The sequence below is a fragment of the Trichomycterus rosablanca genome, chromosome 10 (genome assembly GCF_030014385.1).
Source record: "Trichomycterus rosablanca isolate fTriRos1 chromosome 10, fTriRos1.hap1, whole genome shotgun sequence".
NCBI lineage: Eukaryota > Metazoa > Chordata > Actinopteri > Siluriformes > Trichomycteridae > Trichomycterus > Trichomycterus rosablanca.
This window is the reverse complement of record NC_085997.1, coordinates 7448727-7459733: the sequence shown is the minus strand read 5'-3', so window position 1 is coordinate 7459733 and position 11007 is coordinate 7448727. Positions and strand designations below refer to the sequence as shown.

General features: G+C 43.2%; 1 protein-coding gene and 1 pseudogene across 1 annotated transcript; both read left to right on the top strand.

The window, feature by feature from the left end:
- Window positions 1-4273, top strand: LOC134321623 (serine/threonine-protein kinase pim-1-like). Its single transcript, XM_063003425.1, has 13 exons — window positions 1-224; window positions 492-543; window positions 731-828; window positions 1071-1306; window positions 1741-1839; window positions 2008-2070; window positions 2208-2302; window positions 2498-2548; window positions 2740-3133; window positions 3174-3386; window positions 3498-3610; window positions 3850-3883; window positions 4176-4273. Exons 1-11 carry the CDS (start codon window positions 1-3, stop codon window positions 3602-3604), a joined length of 1632 nt encoding a protein of 543 aa, XP_062859495.1. The 3' UTR covers window positions 3605-3610; window positions 3850-3883; window positions 4176-4273.
- Window positions 4274-5780: 1507 nt separating this feature from the next.
- On the top strand, window positions 5781-10358 carry LOC134321622 (serine/threonine-protein kinase pim-1-like; annotated as a pseudogene).
- Window positions 10359-11007: the final 649 nt, after the last annotated feature.

Sequence of the window (11007 nt, the reverse complement as noted above, 5' to 3'; positions counted from 1 at the left end):
ATGGCTGCTGAACAGGAGAGACGTGCTACCGACCATCCTTCTCTAATGCGACGCTTTTGGCGTAGTCTGTGCTGGCCGTTCGGTCGAGTTCGTTCTCAGACGTCTTTTCAGGACGTCTGTGGTGTCGAGACCGAACCGGAGGGCAGTGTGGACGCAGAGAACCAGACAGTTATGGAGGGATACTTGTTCAAGAGGGCCAGTAATGTCTTTAAAACATGGAACAGGTCTGTAGAGAGCTAGAACACACGATGAGTAATCATTTAGGTAGAAATGAATGGCAAATTAAACCCCTCTAATCATCATAGCAATCGTTTCCTAAATATTGTACATTTTACTGACTCTGACTGATCAACGGCATGTTAAATCAGAATACACGACGATTCAACATGATTTAATATAAAGTTCATTTACAAGTGAAACCCTGCAGAATTTCAGTGCTATGCAGTTGTTTTATTTCTATGATTCCTTTTGTTTCTGTTTCTTTCCTTCAGGCGCTGGTTCCTGATTCAGAACAACCACCTTATGTACAAGAAGAAATCCGGGGTTAGTCACGTGTCCTTTGTCTAAAGTAAAATCAGTAGCAATAGTGGCCTACTGCAAAATCAACATAAAAAGGAGCAACTGTTCCTAAACAATCACTTTTAAGGACTTGTTTGCTAAAGTTTGAGTTGTTTTTGCTGGAACATTAGAGGTAAAGAAATGTTTGAGAAACCTTTTGTGCCCCCAGCAGAATATCATGGTGGTCATAGCTGATTTACGCCTGTGCACGGCCAAACACTACAAGAGCATCGGACGCCGTTGCTGCTTCCAGGTGGTTTCACCTACAAAGTAAGTCCAGTGTATCATCAGGCATGAAAATTCATTTGATTTCTTTATTTATGACACTCTGAAGGGCGTGGACGTGCAACAGTTCTGCTATACAAAGATGAAGAATTAAAAAAGGAAAATTTTACTCTCTTTCTAATAGAAATGACATGAAAACCGGAGTGGAATAAGCACTTTGTTGTGCTGTAGATTCATGCCATGTTTAGGGTGTGTGTATGTGTGTGTGTGTGTGTGTGTGTGTGTAGGATCTGGGTATTGCAGGCCGATTCAGAGGAGAATAGAGAGGCTTGGATCAGAACCATTCAGAACATGGTTGCTAACACCGATGGTGACAGAACAGGCGACTCCATCACTTCCCAATCAAATGAGGTGGTGGATTTGAGCCCAAAACAGGAAGGATCCAGTAGCTCCTCTGAATCACGAGGATCCCAACACACAGAGAGAGACTCGCTACGTCCACCATCCACTTCTGGAACCTCAGGTGAGTTTGAAACTCCAGTCTAACAAGAACACTCGATTCCATCAAGTATAAAGCAAACCAGTTTAAAATGGCCAAAATCAACATTTGAATGGATGCAGACACATTCCATTTCCACTCTCCTACTCTTTATGATTGATAACTGCTCCATTCCAAACCTCGTACCCTTGACCATCCACTTCTGACCTTGCCTCTGTATAGCTGAGCTGAGTCTTGGTGAAATTGTGCTGGAATCGGCTGCTGTGTTGGATTCCCTCTCTGATGCTTCTCTAGCGAGCAGTGGTAAGTACACACTACAGCAAGTCGACTAGAAAACCATTTTTTTATTCAGAGCTAAATTTACTAGGTGAAAGGTTTTGAGTGAATGAGTGCAGTGATTTAGAAAAGAATCCAGTTGATGTAAAACGCTGATACTAACACAAAACACGTCTTTTAAGTCGAGAGCATTTACGGTACAGTTGGAGGGACCTCACACATCGAAGAGAGCCCGGTGGAACTGAGCACCAGCACTTCCTCCAGCAACTTCATCCACACAGGTCAGCCAGAGCTTTACTGAACCATTCAATGATATTGTGAACTGGTAAGATTTAATGATAAAACATTTGTAACGTATGACTCTGTAAAGCTCTGTACACTTGTTGTACATCTGATGTGTTAGAGATCATTTACTGACAGCGATTAAATTACATTTGTGTGAACAACAGCTGGTGAGAAGAGCACGACTACAGGAAAGCACTCGGTCCAGAGAGGCAGCGCTCCTTCCAAAGGTCTGTCCAGCCTCACACCTTTCATAGAACAAATATTTTCTAGAGCTTAAATCATGCTGCTCGTGAGTTTTTTTTATTGAGTTTTTTACTTTTACTGAGGAGTTTCTATCAGATTAACAACACGTCCTGTTTTACAGAGTGCTTCGATAGCCTGTACGGAGTCGGAAAGCTTCTGGGCAAAGGAGGCTGCGGTTCTGTGTTTGCAGGACTTCGTAAGGCCGATGGAAAACAGGTGAGATATTTACTCGGCTCGGCTCAGAGTGACACGAGAATTGTCGATCATTACAAAGCTGCTTTGATCTTAAGATCCACATTGACTACGCATGTCATCAAACTTGTAGTTAAAAAGCGAACGGCCCTTTTGGTTACTGTTGGTCCGTAATATTCGTTCCTGATTTTAATAGTTTTGTTTTGCATGTTTTAATAGGTTGCTATTAAGATTGTGCTGAAGAGTGGCTGTGACAGATTCATCACCATTGTAAGTAACATTTGTTTCACTTGTGAAATATTGCAAAGATGCAACAGCCATATAAAATATAATATAATAATAAATCAATCTTATAAATGACATGATGCATTAAAATGCAAAATAGCATCGAATGTAACCGCCACTCTGCCTATTGACTATCGATTCCAACCCCATGTTAACCATGTCTGCTCAAATATTAGCCTGGTGAGAAGAACGGTCTCCCTGTAGAGGTGGCGTTGATGCTGATGGTGTCTGAGCCACCTCGCTGCGAACACGTCCTGGAGCTCCTGGAATGGTTCGACATGCCCGAGTGCTACGTCTTGATCCTGGAGCAACCCGCCCGCTGCATGGACCTCTTCGAATACCGCAGGAACGGCTCACTTCCCGAACGTCTGGCTCAGGTCATCATGTGGCAGGTGGTTCTCGCCGCCCGTCACTGCCGTGATCGCGGCGTTCTCCATCGGGATATCAAGGAGCAGAACCTTCTGGTCAGTTTCGACACGTTAGAGGTCAAGCTCATAGACTTTGGCTGTGGGGACTTGCTCAAGTCGACACCCTACAGACGTTTTGCAGGTAATTGTACCTCGGAGGTCAGTAGCTATGAAACACAGATGACAGCGATCGCATAGGAAAGCCGTGTGTGTGAACCGTTTCTCGCACTTTTATTCAGGCACCATACTATACGCCCCACCTGAATGGATCGAGGAAGGTAAGTATCATGGTTGTGCTGCAACGGTGTGGAGCCTGGGCGTCCTTTTGTTTGTTTTAGTGTGTGGAGAGCTGCCATTCTGGAATGAGAGGGAGATCGCTGCTGGACACTTGATCTTCAAAGCTGGTGTGTCTAAGGGTAAGAAAATGCAGAAACATAAGAAGCATGTCTCTTATCGTTTTTTTTTTTTAAGTGATGTTAAATAGTTTCTATTACAATATTGTAACGACCCGATCACTGCACGCACAGCCTGCCGTCATCTGATAAGACGCTGCCTGGCCAAGGATCCGAATGAGCGACCCAGCCTCGAGATGATCCTGGAGCACAACTGGTTTTCAGAGATCCTTGGGAACTAAGTCCAGGTCAGTCAGAACACATAAGGATAGACCTAAATGGATTTAGCTAAGAGTCTGTATTAGCATATAGGCCAGATCACATGTTGCAATGAATCATCGTTGCATTTTGCTAATAACATCAAAGACACTAGGTTAGTAATTGGTGTGTAAAGAACTTTTAACCAAATACAATCATAATTTTTTTATAGCTATAACAACAATTCCTCATGTCAAACTGTTTTTTTTCCCTTTTCTTTACTCTACAGGCACCTGTATGGGTTTGTAGCAGACGGATCATGGGTGAGCATATCGGAGACTAAGCAATGACTAAATGTGTATGAACAAAACCGTCCACTGTTTGCTTTCATGTAATGTCAAAGTAATCTGAGAGCATGAACACCAGAAAACACAACAGGAGTGATTTGGAGATCAGCAAAATTTTGTGGATCAGCTTGACGAGTCAGTCGACTGAATAATACTGAAGTTTTTCAAGCTGCTTTTCATCCGTTTCCCCCCCTTAGATAATTATTAGCTTAACATCCCCTTAACACATGATGGAAATCAATCTCACATTATGTTTTCACCACCACAGCACAGGTCTGCTACAAGAACACATCCAGAGGTTTTTAGCTGAGGTTCAGATCACCTCCATTCCTCAGCACCGTGTACATACCACGCCAGATCAGAAAGGTGAGTGCTGGGAGAAAGTGGTTTAGCCAGTTAGGAGTTTAACATAATTTAAACATCAATGATTGATATGGGTGTGTGTGTGTGTTCTGGGTAATTGCCTTATAGAAAGCCCCATCAATGAACAAGTCTAACCTACTGGAAGAAGCAACCAGATCAGATTTGGGCCTAAGCACCTTGATACCTGGCAGAAGATGAAATGACTTTGAGTCACCACAACAATCTACGGTGGGTGTCTGGGAATGGATCCTGCAGACTTTTAACACATGTGTATTGGGCCTTGATTGAAGTTGATGGTAATTTAACGGTCAGTACATTGTTTTGCGTCTTTACAGATCAACGACCACGTCTGTCGTCCAGAAAGCACTTTGACCTTCTCTGTGGTGGTGTATGAGACAAGAGATAATTGAATAAAATATTGAATAAAACTGTGTTTGTACTGGCGTGTGTATTTTCTTTACCCACTTTATGACCTGCACAACACAGGAGAGCACATTTTATAAAGAATTGATGCAGAAATGTAGATGAATCCTAAACAAGTTTGGAATGACCTTTTCCTGCAGCTGTAGTTTTGTACAGCTGAGAACGTATGGATATAAAAAATGATCAAAATGACCCTTTACAATTAGACACATTTTGCCCAGCAACATTCCAGAAAACCAGACTTCACTCACTAAATCACTAAAGTACTTTATTTAAACCAGAGGGTCTAATGTCATGTAACAAAAAGCTTTTTCAAAACTGATTTCGTTCATTAAAACATGTTACATGACATGTTCTGACATTTCAACAACAAATGTTTAAAACACAACATAAAGGCACTGATCCCATAAACTGTAGTCCAGTGGTCATCAACAGGAACACTTCCATGTTTTTAATAGAAGACTGTGCAACTCCCCAGCACATCACTGTTGTTTAGAACTGGCACTACTTATGTCTGTCCAAAGATCTCTCATGGTTCTGTACAGGCTAAACAACAGAAAAAGAAATGAACAAGCAACTCGTCACATAAGTGATAAAATATTATAAACTGAAATCTTTATCAATGAATAATGAAAATATTGAAAAAAAAATAATTCAAGTTAAATCAAGGAAAGTAAGGTGTGACTCATTTGAGAGTCGTTGCCCCACCCTGCCAGGTGTGAATTGGGGTTAAACTGACTACGAGGGACATGCTTTATAGGTGGCTGACCAATTGGTGTGAAGTCCTTGGGATAAAGCAGGTTGTGTCTAAAGGTGTTGCTGGGTCTGAAAAAGTCATTTTGACGCTCGCTCTGGCTGCACGCTTTCTGTCTGCTCTCTGCTTGCTTTTAGTTTTTAGTTATTTTAGTCATTTTTTATCTTTTATTTCTAAAATATAGAGCTCAATCAGCAGACACCGACAATAGATCGGCTGGAAAGGCACAGAATTACAGAAATACAATACAGAAATACATTAAACTAGACATTTAGTTAACGGAGTTTTCCACTAGCCGTCAGACTAAACTCGGGCACAGTTATCAGGACTACCATGGCTCCTATCACTACAGCGGGTTCTTCGTGCTGCTCCAACTGCTACAGACTCCTATGGAAAATTGCTGTGCTGGAGACAAAAATGCTCACAATCCTACCTGGAACGGGTAGGAGAAATGGTTTCAGATCACTCGAGGGTGAGTCAAAATCTAACACAGAACAACCAGCTAAACTAAGGCTAGACAGCTTAACAGACTTCCCGAAGCTTGACAGAAGTCAATCAAAACAGGGGAACAGAAACGAGCCATGTGAGAGAATAAGTCGGTGGCACAAACTTGGAGCAAAACCAAAAGCACAAAAGCAGCAGGTGGCTGTCTTAATGTCTTCCATGCCAGACTGTTCATCATGGGCTCGGAAAGCTAAAACTATTCCAAAAGCTAGCACAATTGCACCCCGTGGGAAAATAGCAGGGTCGCAACAAAAACCGATCCCTTTGCTGAATCGTTTTGAACCGCTCAGAAATCTGATCGAGGTTATCCCCAGTGGTAATGGTAACGAATCAAAACCAGCGAAGCTGACTATAAAAGGGGTCTCAAAGCGGGCTAGCTAAAACACGAGGCTAATTAAGCAGAGGCCCTCGCCTGACGCAGAGAACGCTCCGAAAACTCTGATCGTCTGTGACTCTGCCATCAAGAATATAGGCAGCAGATCAATGCTGTCTCCCGAACGTGCTGTCTCCCGAACGTGACTGTCACGGAATTAAATGAGGAACTTCCCAACATTCTCTCCCAGCATGGAGCGATCGACCGAATTATTCTGCACGTGGGCAGAAGTGACATCCGCAGAGAGGAGTCAGAAATCTTAAAGAACAACTTCACTGAACTGTTTAATACACTTGAGAAGCTGACTGCTCAGAAGTTCATCAGTGGGCCTCTCCCAGCCCGAGGATCTAATATGTTTTCACGGCTACTCAACCTCAACACGTGGCTAAGCAGAACCTGCAGTTTGAAAGGTATGGATTATATTGACAATTTTAATCTATTCTGGGGGCGCAGAGAATTTTTTTACCCAGATGGCACCCACCTAAGAAAGACTGGAGTGAAGGCACTAAAGGACAACCTCCATTTTGCTCTTCGCCACCCATCTGCTTCTTGGACTGACTCGACACAATACGTGCATCCTCAACCTCCCTCACCTGCCTTCAACCAAGAAGGACCATCAAACATACAATCCCCATCACTGGAGAACACAGCTCAGGCTGAGTTTCTGACTCTTGACGAAAGCTACAGTGGGGCCAAAAAGTATTTAGTCAGCCACTGATCGTGCAAGTTCTCCTACTTAGAAAGATGAGAGAGGTCTGTAATTTTCATCATAGCTACACTTCAACTATGAGAGACAAAATGAGAAAAAAAAATCCAGGAAATCACATGGTAGGATTTTTAAATAATTTATTTGTAAATTATGGTGGAAAATAAGTATTTGGTCAATAACAAAAGTTCAACTCAATACCTTGTAACATAACCTTTGTTGGCAATGACAGAGGTCAAACGTTTCCTGTAAGTCTTCACCAGGTTTGCACACACTGTAGCTGGTATTTTGGCCCATTCCTCCATGCAGATCTCCTCTAGAGCAGTGATATTTTGGGGCTGTCGCTGGGCAACACGGACTTTCAACTCCCTCCACAAATTTTCTATGGGGTTGAGGTCTGGAGACTGGCTAGGCCACTCCAGGACCTTGAAATGCTTTTTACGGAGCCACTCCTTCGTTTCCCGAGCGGTGTGTTTGGGATAATTGTCATGCTGGAAGACCCAGCCACGTTCCATCTTCAATGCTCTCACTGATGGAAGGAGGTTTTGGCTTAAAATCTCACAATACATGGCCCCGTTCATTCTTCCCTTAACATGGATCAGTCGTCCTGTCCCCTTTGCAGAAAAACAGCCCCAAAGCATGATGTTTCCACCCCCATGCTTCACAGTAGGTATGGTGTTCTTGGGTTTTTCTTCTTCCTCCAAACACGGCGAGTTGAGTTTTTACCAAAAAGTTCCATTTTGGTTTCATCTGACCACATGATATTCTCCCAATCCTCTTCTGGATCATCCATTTGCTCTCTGGCAAACTTCAGACGGGCCTGGACATGTACTGGCTTAAGCAGGGGGACACGCCTGGCACTGCAGGATTTGAGTCCCTCTCGGCGTAGTGTGTTACTGATGGTAGCCTTTGTTACTTTGGTCCCAGCTCTCTGCAGGTCATTCATCAGGTCCCTCCGTGTAGTTCTGGGATTTTTGCTCACCGTTCTCATGATCATTTTGACCCCACGGGATGAGATCTTGACCCCAAGGGAGATTATCAATGGTCTTGTATGTCTTCCATTTTCTTACAATTGTTCCCACAGTTGATTTATTCACACCAACCTGCTTGCCTATTGTAGATTTACTCTTCCCAGCCTGGTGCAGGTCTACAATTTTCTTCCTGGTGTCCTTCGACAGCTCTTTGGTCTTGGCCATGGTTGAGTTTGGAGTCTGACTGTTTAAGGCTGTGGACAGGTGTCTTTTATACAGATAACGAGCAGTGGTAAGTACACACTACAGCAAGTCGACTAGAAAACTATTTTTTTAGTCAGAGCTAAATTTACTAGGTGAAAGGTTTTGAGTGAATGATTGCAGTGATTTAGAAAATAATCCAGTTCAGGTTTGATTTAGAACAATTTTCTAGGAAAGACTCACTCTGTGATTGTTTGAAAGTCGATGTAAAACGCTGATACTAACACAAAACACGTCTTTTAAGTCGAGAGCGTTGAAGGTACAGTTGGAGGGACCTCACACATCGAAGAGAGCCCGGTGGAACTGAGCACCAGCACTTCCTCCAGCGACTCCATTTACACAGGTCAGCCAGAGCTTTACTGAACCATTCAATGATATTGTGAACTGGTATGATTTCATGATAAAACATTTGTAACGTATGACTCTGTAAAGCTCTGTACACTTGTTGTACATCTGATGTGTTAGAGATCATTTAATAACAGCGATTAAATGACATTTGTGTGAACAACAGCTGGTGAGAAGAGCACGACTACAGGAAAGCACTCTGTCCAGAGAGGCAGCGCTCCTTCCAAAGGTCTGTCCAGCCTCACACCTTTCATAGAACAAATATTTTCTAGAGCTTAAATCATGCTGCTCGTGAGTTTTTTATTGAGTTTTTTACTTTTACTGAAAAGTTTCTATCAGATTAACAACACGTCCTGTTTTACAGAGTGCTTCGATAGCCTGTACGGAGTCGGAAAGCTTCTGGGGAAAGGAGGCTGCGGTTCTGTGTTTGCAGGACTTCGTAAGGCCGATGGAAAACAGGTGAGATATTTACTCGGCTCTGCTCAGAGTGACACGAGAATTGTCGATCATTACAAAGCTGCTTTGATCTTAAGATCCACAATGACTACGCATGTCATCAAACTTGGAGTTAAAAAGCGAACGGCCCTTTTGGTTACTGTTTGCCAAAAGTACGTTCCCTTAATATTCGTTCCTGATTTTAATAGTTTTGTTTTGCATGTTTTAATAGGTTGCTATTAAGATTGTGCTGAAGAGTGGCTGTGACAGATTCATCACCATTGTGAGTTACATTTGTTTCACTTGTGAAATATTGCAAAGATGCAACAGCCATTAAAAAAAAAACCTTATTTTATAAATGACATGATGCATTAAAATGCAAAATAGCATCGAATGTAACCGCCACTCTGCCTATTGACTATCGATTCCAACCCCATGCTAACCATGTCTGCTCAAATGTTAGCCTGGTGAGAAGAACGGTCTCCCTGTAGAGGTGGCGTTGATGCGAGCCACCTCGCTGCGAACACGTCCTGGAGCTCCTGGAATGGTTCGACATGCCCGAGTGCTACGTCTTGATCCTGGAGCGACCCGCCCGCTGCATGGACCTCTTCGAATACCGCAGGAACGGCTCACTTCCCGAACGTCTGGCTCAGGTCATCATGTGGCAGGTGGTTCTCGCCGCCCGTCATTGCCGTGATCGCGGGGTTCTCCATCGGGATATCAAGGAGCAGAACCTTCTGGTCAGTTTCGACACGTTAGAGGTCAAGCTCATAGACTTTGGCTGTGGGGACTTGCTCAAGTCGACCCCCTACAGACGTTTTGCAGGTAATTGTACCTCGGAGGTCAGTAGCTATGAAACACAGATGACAGCGATCGCATAGGAAAGCCGTGTGTGTGAACCGTTTCTCGCACTTTTATTCAGGCACCATACTATACGCCCCACCTGAATGGATCGAGGAAGGTAGGTATCATGGTTGCGCTGCAACGGTGTGGAGCCTGGGCGTCCTTTTGTTTGTTTTAGTGTGTGGAGAGCTGCCATTCTGGAATGAGAGGGAGATCGCTGCTGGACATCTGATCTTCAAAGCTGGTGTGTCTAAGGGTAAGAAAATGCAGAAACATAAGAAGCATGTCTCTTATCGTTTTTTTTTTAAAGTGATGTTAAATAGTTTCTATTACAATATTGTAACGACCCGATCACTGCACGCACAGCCTGCTGTCATCTGATAAGACGCTGCCTGGCCAAGGATCCGAATAAGCGACCCAGCCTCGAGATGATCCTGGAGCACAACTGGTTTTCAGAGATCCTTAGGAACTAAGTCCAGGTCAGTCAGAACACATAAGGATAGACCTAAATGGACCTAAGAGTCTGTGTTAGCATATAGGCCAGATCACATGTTGCAATGAATCATCGTTGCATTTTGCTAATAACATCAAAGACACTAGGTTAGTAATTGGTGTGTAAAGAACTTTTAACCAAATACAATCATAAATTTTTTATAGCTATAACAACAATTCCTCATGTCAAACTGTTTTTTTTCCCTTTTCTTTACTCTACAGGCACCTGTATGGGTTTGTAGCAGACGGATCATGGGTGAGCATATCGGAGACTAAGCAATGACTAAATGTGTATGAACAAAACCGTCCACTGTTTGCTTTCATGTAATGTCAAAGTAATCTGAGAGCATGAACACCAGAAAACACAACAGGAGTGATTTGGAGATCAGAAACATTTTGTGGACATTAAGAATATAGGCAGCAGATCAATGCTAACATGCTGTCTCCCGAATGTGACTGTCTCGGAATTAAATGAGGAACTTCCCAACATTCTCTCCCAGCATGGAGCGATCGACCGAATTATTCTGCACGTGGGCAGAAGTGACATCCGCAGAGAGGAGTCAGAAATCTTAAAGAACAACTTCACTGAACTGTTCAATACACTTGAGAAGCTGACTGCTCAGAAGTTCA